The sequence below is a fragment of the Alligator mississippiensis genome, chromosome 1 (genome assembly GCF_030867095.1).
Source record: "Alligator mississippiensis isolate rAllMis1 chromosome 1, rAllMis1, whole genome shotgun sequence".
NCBI lineage: Eukaryota > Metazoa > Chordata > Crocodylia > Alligatoridae > Alligator > Alligator mississippiensis.
Genome location: NC_081824.1, coordinates 124,196,914 through 124,217,363, shown reverse-complemented (window position 1 = coordinate 124,217,363; position 20,450 = coordinate 124,196,914). Strand labels below are relative to the sequence as shown.

General features: G+C 47.0%; 1 protein-coding gene across 4 annotated transcripts in view; it reads left to right on the top strand.

Annotated features, from left to right (window-relative positions):
• PLAGL1 (PLAG1 like zinc finger 1) overlaps positions 1–20,450 on the top strand; it is an 88,226-nt gene that overhangs the window by 40,935 nt on the left and 26,841 nt on the right. The window contains exon 3 of one of the 4 annotated variants that reach the window (XM_019488378.2): positions 1,898–1,989. The exons of 2 other annotated variants lie outside the window; for them this stretch is intronic. In XM_019488378.2, coding sequence (XP_019343923.1) covers positions 1,898–1,989 — 92 coding nt within the window. Of the gene's footprint in view, positions 1–1,897; positions 1,990–20,450 lie in introns of those variants that run through there. One more of the 4 variants, XM_019488382.2, reaches the window with a different exon arrangement.

Sequence of the window (20,450 nt, the reverse complement as noted above, 5' to 3'; positions counted from 1 at the left end):
AAGGGTGTTTGTGCCTGAAAACTTGCAAAGAACAATTTTTCCAACTATTTAGTTGGTCTAATAAAATATATCACATTTACCAGAAGAACCTTGTCTGCCTTGAGCAGTTTTTGTAATTCATGAGGGGATATGACAGTAAAATTGATTAGCCTACCAAGAACTTCCCAAAAGAGGAGGGTATAGTGGCTGAGACCAGCTAAGATACTATAGACTGTTTTTAAACAAAAATAGCAAGTCATTTTTTGTGAATCTGTTGCTACTTCCTTCACTCTTTCTGGAAATAATTTTGCGTGACTTGATGGTGAACCAGTGTAGGAAGGAAGAAGAAAAGCTGAAAAATTAAACTCTAATTTTCAGTGTGATTGTTTGCAGTGGCTTCAACTTTCAGCCATGAGGAACCTATCTTTGTTCAGACAGATTAGAAACTATTAATGTAGACTGCAGGAAGTGACTTCATTTGATTTGTACTTGTTATGCATATAAACTATTGATAGCAACCAAAAAAATACTGCAGACAACCATAAATGCAGCTCATGAATTTTAGCCTTCAGAAAAGGATGATTTTTAATTAACCTTTAAATAACCAGAGCTTCGATTTCAGTTCATTTTTTCAGCAGAATAAAAAACATTGAGAACTTAGACAAACTTGTTAGTTTGATAGCAGCAGAATGAAGTTAAACTGTGATCCATACCCACATACAAACACATTTGCTAATATTTGATACTTTAATTTCTCAAAATGTCAGTAAAAAGAAAGATCAGTTAATTTTACCCTTATGTTGATTTCAACATTCCAAGCTTTGTACATAAGTGAATGGGAGAGAGAGAGAGATGGAGAACTGAATGCGTTTACTTTGTATTATCATCACCGATGCATGCTCAGTTGTACTTCCTTATCTTTTGTGTATGTACATGAAATGAGAAACTGTGAAATTATGCTATGTTGAACTGAAAAAAGTATTTGTAAAACAAATCACAGGAAAAGTTTACATAAAAGAAGCTTGAAAGTGTTTTGATTAACAGTGGCTTATTAAATGTCTTCTGTAGGGAGGTTAGGCTATTATTTTGAAATCTGATATATTTCTGTCACTAAGGATATATAAGACTTTCAAAGCAGTCTGAAAATACAGCTTCTTAACAATATAGCTATTTTCCATAAAGTCAGCAAACACCTCATGAAAATTCAAATTTATTTTACATATTGTAAAGGGATATTGTTAGCTTCAATTTGTCCCCAGATTTAAATATTATAAAAAGGTTCTGTTTAAAAGACAGCAACTGTTTTCAGTCTGTCCATTAGTTCCTGTAAGATGTCATTCCCTTGTAGTGTATGAAATATACATAGAGTCATAAGAAGAACCTGAAAATTAAACTCCCCTTCAGCAATAGTGAAAGTGATCCCATTGTTTTCTAGTATATGATGGTTCTGTTTTCCAAAATTCATCCTGGACATAGAACAGAAATAATAAAATGGAATTTTAAGATAATTTTTAAGACAGTAAAACCCTTAGTAGGATATAAATATGCTAGTAACGTGATTTAAGTGTTGTCCCTTTAGTTGATGGATTGTTCTGATTTCCTCCTGGACTCAGCTGGGTCAGATCTCAGCTCTCATTCTGGCTACTGAAAAACAATAAGAAAACCAGTTTTCCTCTGGTTGTGCTTGGTTTCCATAAACATAGTTGCTCCCGATGTAAGGAACATAGATGGAAGAAAAGGGTGCCACTGCAGACCTTGAGCTGCCAAACTCCTAAGTTTATGACAGAAACATTCCCTCCCACGTCCTTTAAGAATTCCCCCAGAAGTGTATGGCAGGCTGCCTAGAGATATGTACAGGTCAATTGTGTGCGTACACTCCTCCATGTACATTTAATTACACTTTATTCTTTAAACCTAGGAATATAGGGCAATGGCTTCCTTCTCAACACCTCCAAAAGTGCAAAGGAGGAAACCCCACTTCAGTGTGCCTTTGGAACTACAATACTGAAGGTTGGTTCCTTGCCTTTTCCCCCAGCGCTTAAGCTCCTACAGCATGTCAGAGAAAAACCCCTCCCTATATATTACATCTGGAAGACCCATTTTCAGTGGGCTTTAGAAGAGATCAGCCATTCCTGCATACTTAAAGAAAACCTACTCGAGCTGTATTCAAGAACTCCTTGAGGAAAGTTGTTGTGCTATTCTGCTCCTAATGTGTGCAAAGAATTGGCAAAAAGCCTGTCAGGGATGTGGGAGAATGACCTTCTATGAGTGTCTAGTTCCAGCTTGTGGAGTTTGCATTAACTATGTGAAATTTATGGAGAGGCATTTGATCTTTAAGTGCTGAAAACTAAAACTCTTTCTTCTGATGTTTATTTCAAGATCTAAGTTATAGAAAATATTGCACAACACAAGTTTCTTTAATAATACACTATGTGGTGCATATTAAGCATTGTAGCCTAGTGCCTTTGCAGAAGCAGGCAGAGTTAAGATTGCATGTTCATTTTGATATTTCTTCACTTTTGAGTGTTTCTGTCTGCAACTGTAATTCTCAAGTAATGTACGGTTTTATCTTTACAAAATAGAAAAATAGGCATGCATGAAAGAATTTTTTTCAAGGAGAAATTGAAAGACTGTTTATCCATTTCCTGTTATACACGAAACCAGTTACTGTAGGTAAACAGTAGAATTGAGTATTTAGAAGACATTTTAGCATGACCAAAAGTTATAAACTAATTAAAAGCCTTTGAACAAAATTCTTGGCTTTTCAATTCTGCAATTATAATTGGAGCACTATTTTACTACAATATGAATTTAACAGGCTATTAATCAATTAAGAGCCTCAGATCCTTTACAAAAGCACTGTGCACACAGATTTTAGGACATGGAAGGTTCTTTGACAAGCATATTTTCTTCAGCGGAAATGTGTAGCTATGGTCCAAGATAATAGGAAAATTACTTGGGATTAAGTGTTCACTAATTAAGCACTTCGAATTTCTGCCAAAGAAATTATATTCTGAAACAAGCTTTTCAAGCTTTCCAACAGTGAGCTCTTCAGAACAAAACACAAAGCAAGAAAACCTCACGTACTCTTACATAAAGAGAAACAAGATTTGCATAGTGCAATTTTGCAGTGTATGTTAGACAGAAAATGTTAAAGGATGTTTTTCTTTAGCTAGTACAAAAGTGTAAAAGCTACCATGTAAAAGCCAAATGATGGTAATAGAACAGAACTATTTATTCTGTTGTTTGTTATGCAAATCTTAAACTTGTAGCTTGGACACCTATAGTTCCTGATTTTTTGTTGTTGTTGTTTATTGGTTACTTCTAACAGTTGTTTCTAGCCTTTTTACCTCCGGAACAATGCAAAAAGGTTTAAATGCAACTCATCTGGACGACATTTTGTCATAGAAGCCTATTTAGAGATTACTTCACTACAGCTGGACATTCTAAAAGGAATGCTTTGATTCTGTGTTCGATGTGCTCATAAGTTATTCTGTCATAAATGTGAGCAAATGGTGTTGAAGTCTCAAAGGACTGTAGTGGACAATTGAAGTCAGTGGAAAAAGAAGATCTAAAAAAACTGTTTACTAGGGGTCTGTAAACTTTTAAGCAAATCAGGCTGTAAAGCTGACTGGTAAAATGGCATGCACATATTAGCATGACAATTTCCTTCTCTAGCTATTAGCATGACAATTTCCTTCTCTAGCTATAGCAGTATTTCCTGTCTTAAAACAGAGTTGGAATGAATTTACTGAAAGGAGGCTGCCATTGAATAATATTTCTAGGCAACAGACGGAGTTAGTGTAACTACTACTGCAAAAGCAGAAGACTATACTCTCCAAATGGCTGAGAAGACAAGCGGACAAAATTTAGAAGCCTAAAACCTTGTTTACAAGGGAAAGCTTTGCTCACATAACTTCTTTTGATGTAGACTTGAATCTGCCTGAGTATAAATTGTTAGCCGGCAGAACCCAAGCTTTTGGTTGACAGAATAATCCCACCACCTTTCCAAGCAGGGGTGGATCAAGAGGAGGTGCAGCTTTTTTGAATGCATGAAAGGAACAGTAGCTGGGGACTTCAAGTTCCTGAAGAATATAAGACACGCCCCCCCCCCCCCCCCTTTTCCCTTCCATGCTCAGAGTCCCGTCTTCTCCTCCTCCCTGGCCCCTTCGCTCCCTTTCTGCCCTTCCTCACCTGCCAGTGCCACTGTCCCCACTGCCGAGGGCTAAGGAGAGCTCCTGTCCTGCTCCAGCTGGGTTGCGTGGGAACTGGGATCAGTCTAGGACAGTGACAGCAGTGGCAAGTGGATGGTTCCTCCACTTTGCCTGTCCCTCCAGGGCTAGGGACAGAAGTTACACATAAACTGGTTTAAGTGATCAGAAACTGGTTTAAACCTAGAACAGGCAGAAATTAAGTGCACATAAACCAATTTCAAAATGGCTGAAACTGGCTTTAAGATGAACCTGGTTGAATGTAATATGAGACTTTAACTGATTTGGATCAAACCAGTTTATGGAACTTCTGTCCCAGACCCTTCCCTGGTTTAAGTTAAATCAAAGTCCTTCAGCACCCCAGCATGCTTTCCAGCCCTGGCCTGGGCTGTGCTGTCTGCTCCAGAGAACAGGGCTGGCCCCACCCCTCTGTTCCCTAGCTGGAGCCGTGAGGGCTGGTTGGCTTACCTGCATCACTGGCTTGCTCACTGCCCCCCCAGGCAAACCCTGGCTGGGGTCTAGGGCCAGGGAAGGGGGTCAAACTGCCCTTGCCCTGAGTATGGGCCTGCCCTGCGGGGTTACTTCCTGCTAGTTGCAATAGTGGACTACAAATCCCAGAGGCACCTGGAAGCAGGAAGAGCAAATGACAAGCAACCCTGGAGAGTCCTACTGCTGTAATTCTGGACTGCAAATCCCAGAAACCTCAGGGGCAGCAGGAAGAGTAAGCAAACACACCTCTTATTCTGTGTTACTGTTTATAGGTTTCAGTATATAGTTTTTCAGATATAGAACTATTCTTGTTCAAGCTTTTATGAATTCAATGTGACTACCTTTGCCCCCTAGATTCATAGATTCATAGATGTTAGGGTCGGAAGGGACCTCAATAGATCATCAAGTCCGACCCCCTGCATAAGCAGGAAAGAGTGCTGGGTCTAGATGACCCCAGCTAGATACTCATCTAACCTCCTCTTGAAGACCCCCAGGGTAGGGGAGAGCACCACCTCCCTTGGGAGCCCGTTCCAGACCTTGGCCACTCGAACTGTGAAGAAGTTCTTCCTAATGTCCAATCTAAATCTGCTCTCTGCTAGCTTGTGGCCATTGTTTCTTGTAACCCCCGGGGGCACCTTGGTGAATAAGTACTCACCAATTCCCTTCTGTGCCCCCGCGATGAACTTATAGGCAGCCACAAGGTCACCTCTCAACTTTCTCTTGCGGAGGCTGAAAAGATCCAGTTTCTCTAATCTCTCCTCGTAGGGCTTGGTCTGCAGGCCCTTGACCATACGAGTTGCCCTTCTCTGGACCCTCTCCAGGTTATCCGCATCCTTCTTGAAGTGTGGTGCCCAGAATTGCACGCAGTACTCCAACTGCGGTCTGACCAGTGCCCGATAGAGGGGAAGTATCACCTCCTTGGACCTATTCATCATGCATCTGCTGATGCACGATAAAGTGCCATTGGCTTTTTTGATAGCTTCGTCACACTGCCGACTCATGTTCATCTTGGAGTCCACTAGGACTCCAAGATCCCTTTCCACCTCTGTGCCACCCAGCAGGTCATTCCCTAGACTGAAGGTGTGCTGGACATTTTTCCTCCCTAGGTGCAGCACTTTGCATTTCTCCTTGTTGAACTGCATTCTGTTGTTTTCTGCCCACTTGTCCAACCTATCCAGGTCTGCCTGCAGCTGTTCCCTGCCCTCCGGCGTGTCCACATCTCCCCATAGCTTTGTGTCATCTGCAGACTTGGACAGAGTACATTTCACTCCCTCGTCCAAGTCACTGATGAAGACATTAAAGAGTATCGGTCCAAGGACCGAGCCCTGCGGGACCCCACTGCCCACACCCTTCCAGGTCGAGACCAACCCATCCACCACGACTCTCTGGGTGCGACCCTCTAGCCAATTTGCCACCCACCGGACTGCGTAGTCATCCACGTCACAGCCTCTTAACTTGTTCACCAGTATGGGGTGGGATACCCACTCAGGCAGAGCATGGGCTGGGACCTGGCCCTGCCAGCTCTCCTCCAGCAGGGAGGGAGGAAAGGTCTTTGAAAAGCTTCCTCTGTTCCCTCCCTTTGGGTAGTGGCTAGCAGAATGCTATAGCACCCCTTGGCTTCTGGCTTGAGCCACTACAGGCATATGGTTGCATTTCCTGAATCAAAAGTGAATGTGTGTTTATTTGTTAATTGGTTAATCTCTGCAGTTTAGATTAACCTGCAAAGACTGAATTAATTCAGCCTTGGGTTGTTTGACTGTCTGGACTTATTCCAGGTGTTCCCAGCCAGCTCAGGAGCATTTGCAAGCAGGGAGAACCCACCCGTTTGCCCACTGCTGCTGTCCTGGGATGAGCCTGGCCCCAGTGAAGCCTGGCTAAAACTTCTCTCACCCCTGGGACAGTGGGAGGTGAGGTGATGGGGAAGCTGAGGGGAGGGGAAGTGCCTCTAAGCAGGGAGGAGAGCACAATCTACCTGTCCAGGTGGAGGGGAGGAGGGAGAAGGCTGGAAGTAGGGTGCAACCACCCCTGAAGAGCTAGTTTCTGTGCCTGCACCCCCTTTTGTAAAATCCTGGATCCACTTCTGCTTCCAGGTGACAATAGCTTCTCACACAGCTTCTGACACTATTCCATAGTGGAGACTGATTATGTCTGTTAGTGGAAGCAGTCCTCTAGCAACAGTCTCACAATACTGAACAACCCAACAGTTTCAGTGACAGCTATGATTATTGAGCTCTACTGCCTAAAATCAAGTGCTTTGAAAACTCTGTGGCCTCATCCACATGAGCGCAGACGTTTGGTTCCCCAGGGACAAATCTTGTGTTGCTGCTGGTTGTCCCTGGGAAATGCCTGTGCCAGGCACCCTCTGGCGCATAGCGGGTTATCCCAGGTGGGGTAGAGGAGGCTGGAGCTAGCACTGGGTTGGCCCCAGCAGCCTTATCTGGAGTCCTGAGGGTCTCCTGGGGCTGCAGCAGTGGCAATCCTGCTGCTTGAAGCCCGGCCAGCAGCTTGGAGTGTGGTTCTGGCTGGCCAGACTTCGATTTTAAGCTGGAGCTTTTTTTTTTTTTTTTTGCATGGGTTTTTTTTACTCCTCCAGGGGTCAAAAAACCCTGCGATGCTGCTCCCTTGCAGCACGGAGAACAGCTGAACATGCTGTATGTAGTGCTGCAGACATGTCTGTGGTGCCACATACCACATGGCTGTGCTTGACTGGATGCGGCCTGTGTGTTTTTAGAAAAGCCTCTTTTCCTGGCAGTCCGTATGTGCACACAGACAGATATGGTTTCCTGAAGAGAGAAACAGATGCACCAAAATGTTATGCTTCTGCCTACAACAGGAAGGAGTACTAATGGACCTCCACAGCCTGTGTCCTGCTGCACGTGGCTTTGGGAGGTGGCACAAGAGTCACTGGAATGCCTAATCATGGTGCACTTTGTCTTTAGCTGATGCAGGTAAGATAAGACCTGACCACGCTGAAGCCATGCTGGCTGTCGTTCAGAATCCTACCTTCTGCAAGCCTATCACACATAGACTCCTTAATGACTTTTTCCAGGATTTTCCCTGGGATAGAAGTTAGGCTAACTGGCCTATAGTTACCTGGGTCCTCCCTCCTTCCCTTCTTGAAGATGAGCATAACATTGGCCCTCTTCCTGTCCTCAGGGACCTCTCCGGAGCAACACAAGTTTTGGAACAGTTTTGCCAGGGGCTTTGCAATGATTTTGGCTGCTCCTTTAGCACTCTTGGATGGAGTTTATCCGGTCCTGCTGACATTTATGTTTAACGTCTTTAATTGATCACATCCCATTTCTACGGCAACAGTAGGAAGGCAGTAATTCCTGCTCTGCTCATTCTGTACCCTATCTGGCATGATTTTCCCCTTGGCCCAGTGAAATACTGAGGCAAAGTAGTCATTCAGGAGTTCAGTTTTCTCCTGAGTGTCGGTAACTAGCTGTCCTGAGTTGTTGAGCAATGGCTTCATGCTCCCATCTGTTTTCCTCCTATTCCCTACATACCTAAAGAACGACTTCTTGTTGTCCTTGATTCCCATTGCTAATCTAAGTTCAGTCACCACCTTGGCCTTTCTAATTTGTTCCCTACAAGTGTGGGTCATTGTTGTATAGTTCTCCTTGGGGCCTGTCTCCAGCTTCCATTGTTTGTACATCTCATTCTTCTCTTTTAAGAGGACTGTGATTTCCCTGCCCAGGCCTTTTGCTACCTTTTCTCCATGTGGGAATGGACTTCCTTTGTGCTTCAAGGATTGTGTCCTTAAAGAATGACCACTCTTTGTGCACACCTTTCAGTCCCTGGTCTCACGGCACTTCCCCTACTAGTGACCTGAGTTTGTTGAAATTTGCATTTCTGAAGTTCAAGACTTCAACCCTGCTCTTGCTCGTCATCAGACTACTCTCCAATTGCTCATACAGACTGAATGCATCATGTCTACTGCTGCTTCTCCACTCATCTTGAAAAGTTTTATTGGAACACCTTGTGGAACTAGAACTTTTCTATTCTTGACCCATTTCATTGCAAGTGCTACTTACTCCAAGAGACCTAAGAGGAAGGGTATTATAATACCCGGAAGTTTGTCTAAATCTATCCCAACCATGCAGCTGGTCCAAAAGAAGATAACACCTACAAAAATTCTTGCCAAGTGCTATTTACAATGTTGATAGCAGTGGTTCTTTTCTTCTCTCTGCATTGTAATCAGCTGTTCTTTTCTTTTCTTATACTGGGCACAAAACTTTGGGTCATTTAAAAGGGAAAGATCTATAACAACAAGAAAATTTACTGGGTATTTGTATCTTCTTTCACTGAGAGGCCTCCATAAAGAGATATGGTTTATATCTCTTTCTGATAAACATATAAGACACAAACTCAACCTGATCTCTAGTATTAGAAAATTTCACAGTAGTAGACCATTTACTGAAAAAGCTATATGTTTGATTCCTGAGAGTTTTAGCCTGGCCTAAGGTAGCCATAACACCGTCTAATGAGTATTTGCTAAAAGAGATCTCTAACCCAGATCCAGAAATGGCTGACTCTGTGGCGAGAGTAATGCAGGTAATTTGTACTCACAATTATTTGGCCCATTTAGAACTTTAACAGCTGTATTTTGTACTTAAACAGACTTTTCTTTGTGGTTAAAGCACAACGTAGCAGGTGGTAGGGCTTTAGCCTTCTGGAGAAGGACTCCTTTTTCTTGCAGGCCAAAAAATGATAAAAAAATTGCTTCTAACTGCTGTTGCTGTTTGTGTGTGTAACCCAGGCAGTACTCCAAGAGGTACCCCCTCTCCAACTGAAGGGATCAAAGCAGGTGCACAAGCGCTGTGGGAGGTGTAGGGACTCTCCTCCCCCTATAGAGCAGAGCCAGACTACTAATGGGGACTTAACCATATACCTTTTAATGAGGGAACAATACTGGGATCATAACCAGTATAAACCAGGGGGGCATAGGGGACACTACAATGCCCCAAAAGGGCAGGATTCAACAAAGGTTAGGCACTTACAATCATAGACATATTCATCCAGTTGATAAAAGACAGGGTTAACCAAACTGTAAAACACAAACAGCAGAACAAACAATACTGGTTGGTATTACTGGAAATACAAAAGGCACAAAATACAAAATGTCAAATGACAAGGAATATAGGGCCTAGGTACCTGGAGGGGGAGAAAGGGGGAAAACACAATGGCCCCTTTCCACTGCAAGAGGAATTTCTCATTGGCTCACTCACCCGAAATCACCAAAGCTGGGACTCGAACTCAGACCTCCCATGTGGTAGACAGAAACTCTGCCACACAGCCACCAGTGCTAGTACTGCTCTAAGTTAGGGGTCTTGACCTTCCCGGAGCCCCAGCCTCACGTTGAGCTGCATGGCCTCTGATTGGAGGAGCTGGAAGTAGAGCTGGGAACCCCTCAGGTCGCTGCTCAGACCTTGCTGGAGCGGAGGAGCCTCTCCTGCTGGCCACAGCCTCTCATAGGGGATCCTGGAGCCCAGCGGGGAGCCTCTTCTGCCAGCTGCACGTTGCGCTGCTGAGGACCCCAGTGCTGCCTGCGGGTCCCACTCCTTCAGGCTCTTCTGGGGCAACTGCTTCTGCCCCACTGGCTCAGCTCTTGCCAGCTCCTTGAAGCTCCTTCCCTTGTGGCCCCTCGCTGGTATCTTCCCTGAGTCAGTCATGCTGCCCCTTTTAGCCCCCCTCCAGGTGACCCACAGGGCCAATCAGGGGACATGTAGGGTGAGTTTCTGGGGCCTGATTGATGAGGAAAGGGAATCCCAAGTCCTCCAATCATCTTTTGCCCTTTCAAAACCCCTGGGCTAAGTCACTACCAGCCAGCCCGTCACAAGTGATTAAAAAAAGGAACCAATATGTTTGGTTTCATTTACACCCTTTTCTTCCTACGCCAATTGAAAACTTAGGAAAATGGCAATAAAATCTTTGTAGCAAATCTCCACACTGTGTAGTGGCTTCCAGGGGTCCACTTGAAAGCCTTAAGGTGTGAGGCAGTTTAAGTATAGACAAAACAAAGAACTAACAAATGTATTGCAGGGGATAGTGTTGCCTCAGTTAGTCCAGGGATCCACGAAATGACATAGCAAGTGTTTTTCACAGTTTCTGATGTGCGTGGTTCTTTGCTCACCGCTAATTTAAGACGGCAGCAAAATGGAAGAACAGAAGATGGCTTTGTTTTGTTCTTGTATTCAGCAACACTGTCAGATAGTCCTGTAAATATGAAATGGAATTCATTGATAGTTTATACTAACATAATTTTGGCATCAAACAAGCATCCAGAAATAAATTAAAGTTACTAGGAAGATTGGGATATACTTTTATTCACAGAAAAGTAATTGTCAACCTGTTTCCCGCAACACTAATTCTCTGCAAAATACACAGCATATACTTGTGTACTTTATGTACAATGACACAATGTTCTATATTTCAGAAACAGCTTAATTAGTGTGCTATGTCACAGCAGCCAAAGAAATAACCCACTTTTATCTGAGTATCAAAGTTAAAAGAGTACCGATCCTATGTAGGATATCAGCATAAAAATTGGTGCCATATAAGGGGTTCCATGAGGCCCCTCTACACATGCAAATAAAGAAGCGCTGGGATGTAATGCACAACCACACAGTTGCGCCTCCTGCCATGCACATGTGGCATGGTAGGAGGCGCAACTGTGTGGTTGTGCATTAGATACCATTGTGCGTACTGCTAGCATAGGGGAAGTGTGATCCCAAGCTTCCCCTGCACCGGCAAGATCACAACTGCTGCTATCTCACAGCCTTGGGTGTTTCGCGCACCCCTGAGGCTGGAAGATCATGGTAACTGTGATCTCCACCAGACCCTGGGGTTTTACACACCCCCGGGGCTGGGAGATCACGCTACAGGTTTCTCTCGATTTACGCTGTACAGGCATTCCCGGAGAATGGTGCATAAATTGAATTTGCATAAAGCGAACCCACTTTACAATGTAACAAATAGGGATAGATTCCCATGGCAGTGGGGGAGGGAGTGAGGCTGGGACCAGGGAAGGGGTTGGGGGAGGGGTGCCGCTCCTGGGGCTGCACAAGGCAGCAAAGCAGAGGGAACAGAGCAGCACTCACCCTAGTCCTGGCTGCAGCAGCCTCAGGAGTGGCCGGCGCTAGCTGCCTGCAGCCACTGGGCTGCACTGTGCTCCGTCTGTCCCCACTTATCTCTGCTTCTGGGCTGCACTGTGTCCTGGTGCAGGCAGCTGGTGTCAGCAGTTCCTGGGGCTGCTGCAGCCAGGGCTGGGGTGAGTGCTGCACCCTGTGCCACCCACGGCTCCACTTGTCCACACTCACCCCAGCCTGTGCTGGAGCATCCCCAGGAGCAGCTGATACCAGCTGCCTGCACCATGGCACAGTGCAACCCAGGAGCTGGGGTGAGCCCAGGAGCAGGAGGACAGGCAGAGCACGGCTGGCACTGGCCGCTCCTGGGGCTGCTGCAGCTGGGGCTGGGGTGAGTGGGGCCATGACCCTTTCCCCTCCCCCCACAGACTTACCTGCTTTGGCGGGGGGGTGGGGGCATCTATGCTGATTGCATAAGAGCGAATTTACCTAACAAAACAAATTATGGGTCTAAATATGGTCATCGCATAACAGCGAATTCGCATATAAAGAACCCACATAAATCGAGGGAAACCTGTAGCTGCATCTCCCAGCCCCAAGGGTCCACACACCTTTGGGGCTGTGAGATGGCAGCCACGCCCCATGGCTGCCAGGACCCAGCTGGGTCCTGGCACTGGGAAGGCACGCTGTGAGGACCCAGCACCCGCAGCTATGGAACTCTGGGTCCCTGCAGCTGCGAAGTGCTGCTGGGACCCAGAGTTGGCAGCTGCTGGGGCTAGTCTCAGTTGCAAGACTCCCAGCCCCCACTGGGTATGGTGCACCCCTGAAGCTGGAAGCCCTGCCAGATGATAAGGCTCCCAGCCATAGGGAAGTCCCTGCTACATGTGCAAATTAAAGCTTTGTAGCAACCAGCTATAAAGTTAGCACACATTTTTGTGGTCTAACTTTATAGCTAGTTGGAGCTTTTTATGCATGATAGACATGTTGCATGTGTAGCTGGTCTCAAGATAATTGCGCCATTAAACAGCATATCTGTAATGTGTAGAAGGGGCTTAATTTACATATTTTTTTCTAGACAATGTTTCTAGTGCAGTATATACATCTTACTGAAACGTCATGTTTCAGCTGGCTCTATCTTTTAACAGATAGTCATCTTAGCATCTGGCTCTTCTTCTCTTGTGGCTGGCATCTTTTATTGTATCTGAAAACCAATCCCTTCATTTTTAGTTTTCAGGTGAAGGTGTTAAGTTTCTTTTAGCTTGTTGGTTTTTACATCAAATTTTGGTGCAGATGTCAATACAGAATTTACAGCTATGTCTGCAAGTTGGCAGACTGGGTATCAAACTCATCTTGGGAAACTATATCTTTTAAATGAAATATATTGTAATAGCATAGTTATAACACCATAGTTAAGATTAATATTCACTCCTGTTTTGATTCTGGCTTTCTAAAAGTCTTTCCCCTTTGGGCTGAAATTTTTTGTGCTCAATTTTAGATTACCTGAGGTAGTGTTGGCAACATACAGCTTGTGGGCCAGATTCAGCCTTCTGAGCCACTGGATCTGGCCCTTGAAGCTGTGCCTATGCTGCCGCTGTTTCTCCCAGCTCCCGCCCCACTCCCTAGCTGCACACAGGCTCAGCTTCCAGGTGGTTGGGGCCTGCAACCAGGCTGGAAAGCTGCAAACTGCATCTGCTCTACCCCTGCTTCTCTCCCCTCACCTCCCTCCCAGTTGCAGCACAGGGACAGCTAGAAGCTTCATGACCTTGACATAGGTCCCTGTGGGCTGGAAGATGTGCCCATGATGCAAGCCAAGGAAGGGGGTGTGGGGAAAAGTGGCCATGGCATAGATACAGCTGGAAGCTACACAGCACCAACATAGCTCTGCTGCCTGCACTCACATCAGGCCCTTGCAGTGAGGAGCTGCATCGAGGCTGGGAAGCTTCCAGCTTTGCCTGTACTGCTGACACTTCTCTCTGCCCCAACCCAGCCCTGACACACCCCTTCACTGCCCAGCACTGACCCAGGTACAGGCAGAGAAGCAGGGTCAGGGCTGTGCATCTTCCAGCTGTGCCTGTGCTACAGTTGGGAGGTAGGGGGATGGGGGAGCAGAGAAAAGCAGTGGAATCATGAATGTAGTTTGCAGCTCCCAGTGTAGCCCTCCACCAGCTGGACGCTGAGCCTCATGCAGCCAGGGAGCAGGGTGGAGCTGGAAGAAGCGGTGGCAATGCAGGTGCAGCTCTCAGGTATTTGTCTTGGTGTAGGGCAGGGGCAGGCAATTATTTCAGGTGGCGGGCTGCTTACCCAGTTTTGGCAGGCTGTTGAGGGCCACATGAGTAGACCCGCCCCTTGACAGGTGCCCTGCCCCCTGGTCACCATCTTGGGACCAATTTCCCAATGTCTTGGGACCACCAAGTTGTCCCAGGGCCAACACTGCTGGGGTCCAAAGCGGGGCACAGGCTGGCAGGGGTCTGTGGAACTGGGCTGCACCAGCAGTGAGAGGGGGGAGCTGGCTAGCTCCATAAAGCCCCTGCCAGTTGGGACCCTGCACTCCCGCCACCCTGCTCTGGGCCCCACCAGCACTGGCCCTGGGACATCGGTGCAGGCCCTGTGTTCCCGCTGGCTCCCGTGCCCACTCACACCCAGTGCCCCCCTGCCCCACGGTACAGGTGGGGAACAGTGCACAGCCCCGACTCCCTGCTCACTGACAGGGAAGAAGCCGGTGCTGAGCATGGGGAAAAGCGACCCCTCACTCGCCCCGTGGCTGGCACTCCCTGCTGCAGGTGCTCACAGCCCATGCGGGGCTGTCTGGAACAGCCACAGGCAGCCCCATGTGGGCTGCAAGTGACTACAGCATGGGGCGCCAGCCACAGGGCGAATGAGGGGCTGCTTTTCCCTGTGCTCAGCACCAGCTTGTAACTTGGCCCCGCTGCCAGCCTGGGCTCCAAGCCGGCTCCAAGCTCACCCATTGGTGGCAGAGCTGCGGCCCCCCTGCTTGCCGTGCAGGGCAGTGTTGGCTGCTGCTGCCTGCCCAGAGCTCATGTGCTGGGTAGCCCAGAGACAACAGGGGCAAACACTGCCCAGCGCAGCAAATGGAGAGGCCACAGCTGCTGTTGCCACATGCAGCCCTGACGGGTGAGGCCGGAGCCGGCACAGGGCCCAGGCTGACAGTGGGGCTGGGTTAAAAGGTGGTTCTGAGCGCGGGGGGGGGGGGGGGAGTGGTCCCTTCCCAGCCCCATGGCCGGTGCCTCACGCTGCAGGCACTCGCAGCCCACCTGGGCTGCCTGTGCCTGCTCCAGACAGCCCCGCTTGGGCTGCTAACGGCTGCAGCGTGGGATGCCAGCCACAGGGCTGGGGAGGGGCTGCTTTTCTCCACGCCAGGAAAGAGCCTGGGGAAAAGCTGAGCACAGGGTGGGGGAGGAAGCAGCCCTTCCCTTGCCCTGTGGCTGGTGCTCCCTGCAGCAGCTGCTCACAGCCCACGGGGCTGTCCGGAGCAGGCACAGGCAGCCCCACATGGGCTGTGAGCAGCTGTAGTGCGGGGCGCCGGCCACGGGGTGGGCAAAAGTGCGGTGGGGGGGAAAGCAGCCCCAGCTTTTCCCCGGGCCACTTTTCCCTGGGCTCCTTCCCTGCCCAGGGTCCTCCCCTGCCCTTCCCCTCCCCCCCCTTTCCCCCTTACCTGCAGTTCCGGCCGGGGCAGCCATGTGCTCCCAGGCCAGAAGCCCCTGCTGGGGCTTCCAGCTGGGGGGGGGGGGGGCGGGCAGCCCTTGCTGTTGTGGGAGCCCGCTGGGGCTTCCCCTGGGTCCTGCTGCCCTTGGTTCCTGTCATTTTTTACAGGAACCAAGGGCAGGTAAATATTATTTTAAAAAAAATTTTAGGGGCTCTGTGGGCCAAATAAAATGGCCTTGTGGGCTGTATTTTGCCCACCCCTGGTGTAGGGGCATGGAAAGTCTGCCTCAATGATGATTCATAGATTGTTAGGGGCTGGAAGGGACCTCCCAAGATCATCAGGTCCAGCCCCCCATACTAGGCAGGAAAGACAGCTGGGGTCAGGTGACCCCAGCGAGGTGACTGTCTAGTCTCCTCTTGAAGATTTCCAGGGTAGGGGATTGTACTACCTTTGCAGGGAGTTTATTCCACAGTCTAGACACCCTGACTGTGAAGAAGTTTTTCCTAGACTTGAGCCTAAAGCGGTCTTCTAGGAGTTTGTGGCCATTACTCCTGGTTTTCCCCAAGGGTGCCCTGGTGAACAGTTGTTCACTGAGCTCTTGATGTATTCCCCTGATGTAGCGGTAAGCTGCTACCAAGTCCCCTCTTAGCCTTCTCTTTTTTAGGCTGAAGAGGCTCACATCCCTCAGCCTCTCCTTGTATGGCTTGTCTTGCAAGTCCCTGGTCATATGGGTGGCTCTTCTCTGGACTCTCTCAAGTTTTTCCACATACTTGTTGAAGTGCAGTGTCCAGAACTGGATGCAGTACTCCAGCTGCGGCCTCACCAGTGCTGAGTACAGTGAAAGAATCACTTCCTTGGTTTTGGTTGAGATGCATTGATTGATGCATGCTAGAGTATTGCTTGCCCTGTTGGCTACAGCATTGCACTGATGGCTCATGTTCATACTGTGGTCGATTATTACCCCCAGGTCCCTTTCTGTCATGGTGCTGGTCAGATTGGCACCACCTAACCTGTAGGTATGTTGGGGATTTTTTTCCCTTAGATGGAGCACTTTACACTTCTCAGTGTTGAACTTTATCTAATTCCGGTCTGCCTAGCTTGCCAGCCTGTCCAGGTCGGTCTGAATCTGCTACCTATCTTCAGGCATGACCATGCTCCCCCATAACTTGGCATTGTCCATACTTGGCCAGTAAGTTCTTCACCCCCACATGCAAAGATAAAGATGTTGAAAAGCACTGGACCAAGCATGGACCCGTGAGGGACACTGGCCATTTCTTGCCAGGACAACACAGATCGGTTCATAAGAACTCTTTGGGTCCTACCTCAAAGACAGTTTCCTACCCACTTAACCATCAAGCAGTTAAGTCCACAATCTTCCACCATTCCCATGAGGATCTCATGGGATACCAGATCAAAGGCCTTTTGGAAGTCTAGGTATATAATGTCAGCATCCTCTCGCTTGTCCAGGTGGTGAGATACCTGGTCGTAGCAGGTGAACCACCAAAAGCCACCCAGCCCACATTAGACCAGAGCCAGGCCATTCCATTCTATGGCTTATTAAAGGTCATAGCTCTGGCTAGCTGAGAAGTTGTAGACCACAGGCACAGCAACCTCTGCCTGGCTTCCCCCTGTCCTACCCCCTTTCACCGCTCTAACAGGGATCCCCCTCTTCTTCCCTCACTTCTCCCACAGCACAGACCCCAGCCACCATCTGATCATGGTCACACCACTCCCATGATAGCTAATGCTGAGAGGTGTCTATGTGTGTCTGTCTAGTGTGTCTCACTGGAACAAAGGCAGACACAACAGTGTCCACTTAGGGCTTTTTGGAATTAATCAGCATGTCAGCTGGTAACATCTCTCTGTTCTTCTTTATAAATGCCTTGGAAAAAGCTGTTTAGGAGAGCGTGAACTAATGAGAGAGAGGCCTTTAGTTTTTCTGATGGACTGATAAAAGCTTTGTATTCTGATAAGCTCCCTGCTGGCTTGCTTCAAAGGCTGCAATCTGACAGTGTTCAAGAGGGGACAGAGAGAGGCACTACCATACCTAGACTCCTGACAGCCATGGGTGAACTTTTAGTATTGGGCTCCCTTTGTCAGAGATAATGATAATAATAATAATTGGACAATGGAAACAAAATAACCATTTTGGGCTCCCTTTCTGTCCAGTCCCCAGACAGCTGCCTGGTTCACCATGCCTGTGTCTGGCTCTGGAGAGAGGTGTGAGAAATGACCTGGTTAACAATGTGTGGGACGAGTGAGTGCCGTCAGTTTGCTGCAGACACTGTGAAGAAGTAGGGAGGGAGATTGAAAAGCTCAGTATCACCAGATACATGCACTCCACACAAGTAGTCCTGCCTCCCCTTTCCCCCCTCCACTTTGCCTCAGAGTGCTAGCTGGGGGCTGGCAACACTCCTGCCCCTTGAGCAGTGAGTGGGGAGAAAAGCCTGGTGAAGGCTGCTTCCCTCTCCCTTTCCAGGCATACCCTGGCTGGGGACTGTGCAGGACAGGGAGGGGATTTAAATCCTTCCCTAATCATAGCATCCTGCTAGGGCCTGGCTATACAACTCCCCCCCCCCCCCCCCAGCTCAGCACTGTGGAAGGGAAGGGAAGGCTTCCTCTAGTGATCCCTGGCTTCTAGCCTGAGCCACTGCAGGCATGTGTCTCTATTTCCTGAATCAAAAGTGAATGTCTATCCACTTGCCAATTGGTTCAATCTCTGCAGGCTAGACTAACCTGCAAAAATTGAATAAATTCAGGCTTGGGCTTTTTGAATGTCTGTCCCTAGCCAAAGAGACTCAAAGACAGAACTGTTTCTAGATAACTTTTGGAATTTTCAGACCTGATTTTCAGAGATCCTGGGTACCAGCAGTTCCCACTGACTTCAAGTGCATTTTGGCAACTCAGCACATTTTGAAATTTAGGTTGGTAGATTTTTTTATCATCATCTGTTAGCCTGGGGCTCTTGGGCAGTGAGACAAAAGGCACTTTGCATTCAATTTCTATAATGTCCTCAGGGATTTATGATCTTTTAAAATATAGATAACATGCATAAAGCTTAGCACAGTACTGGGAGGCTAATGCAGGGAGAGGGCGGGACTGAAATCTGTATTTATAAATTGGGAAAATTTAGGCTCCAAGCTTGTTAGTTATGATGCATTAACTTGTTTAAAATAAAGTCAAGCACTTTATTTGCACAGAAGTCTTGAGTGAAGTTAAATGGTAGGATGTCAAGATATCTGTCAGTCCAAAATAGTGAAGTGGAGAAGGAATTTGAAAGAGATAAATTGCTCCACTTTTCCTACCTTCTCACTATTTTTCACTTCCCAGCAACTCACTGCTGCCTTCCCACATGCCCTAGAGATGCCAGCTTCCTGCTCCTTGGCTGCTGGAACCATGATACTATTACATACTACAGTGCCTCAGTTTTTCCAGACTCTTCCCTATACTTTTGGTTGTATAGGGAGGAGTCAGCAGGGTCACTTACATAGGAGCTAGCTCTTTACAGGGCAGATACCTGGGGACTGTTAAAAGGTTTGTTCAAGAGTTTACAGTTTTGATGAATTGTAGAGGAATGGCATGGATTGATAAGGTCATTGACTCTGTGATTAGATACATCCTCCCTATAACAGCAGTTCTTTGTGTCTGTTCTGCTTTTGGCAAAGTTTTTCAGCTGCTTGCGCACAACAAAGCCCACAGTCTTTTCTAGCAGGGGCCTTATAACTTGAAACAAAAGTCACCGTTATTCCACCTAAGCTCAGGAAGTCAAAGTAGGACCTCTAACAATTTTGTTACACTCAGAAGACATCCAGATTGTTAGTGATTTTTATTAATGCCTCTGAAGCTAAATCACTACGGAAAGATGGGGTTTTTTTTAAGTCTGACCATATAAGAATTTCAGATACATCAGGTATAATGAGAAAATCTGTTTTTGTAGCTCGAATTCTGGAACATTGTTAGTAAGGTTCATTTGCATGGCCTTTAAAGGAAATATCTTCCATCAGTGACTCTAGCAGAGCATCATCAGTTTCAACTGTTGGTAAGTGCATAACCAAGAAATGACAGAAGAGTAATTATTGTCCTGGACCCAAATCTGTTGAAGAACCTGGACTGTTGCAAGGCTTCGCACTCACACTGGTCTCTTTACTTCATTAAAAGTATGTCACATTTATGAACCAAAACTGATGAAACCAAGCAATGATCCTTTAAAAAAAAATCACTTACGATTCTCTGCATCTGTTACTGCATCTATTTGCCTGAGCTGCATATAAATCTGTCTACTACTTCTAGTCTGATTTGGAGCCCAACCAAGCCAAGAGAAATATTTCCATTAATTTTTGTGAGGTTTATATCAGGTTGTTGGGCCCCTGTGTTAGCAGAGTGATCAAACAAATTAGAATTTGTCTAATTCTATTGACAAATCTGGGACCAGACTGCATATTGCTGAAAATACAAGTGCCTCCATTAGAAAATTTGTTGCCTTTCCCAAAAAACCCTAGTCTCTCTTTGGCAGTGCTCATAAGGCATTTTTTAGCATTTTTAGATTCAAGGCAACTCTTGTTAGGTTCAGTACCCCCCTTGCAAAATGCCAACTCTTAGCTTTCATTCATTTTTTCACTATGGAAAAATAATAGAGCAATTCTTCTAATTCAAAGAACTAAAAGACTACAACAGGTCAGAATGTTTTTGACATTATGGATTCCTATTTAAAATCCCTAGTTTTATCTTGTGAATTGCACATAGGTGTTTGCAGACCTAACAGTGCTAATATCATACAGTACACAGCTACACCCTTAAAAGAATCTCACAGTACCCCAGGGTGCCATGGTACCCTGATTGAGAATCATTCCCCTATGGGTTCTCTCTTCAACTCCCCAAAGCCTTTTCCTGACCTTTCTTTGGATGTTGGCCCACATGGGTAACTGGTGCCACCTTTGTCATGGGGGGCACATGCCTCCCCAGCGACCAGTCAACAACTGGTGGGGGGGATCCCCCGCGACCAATCTCACTGGCCAGAGG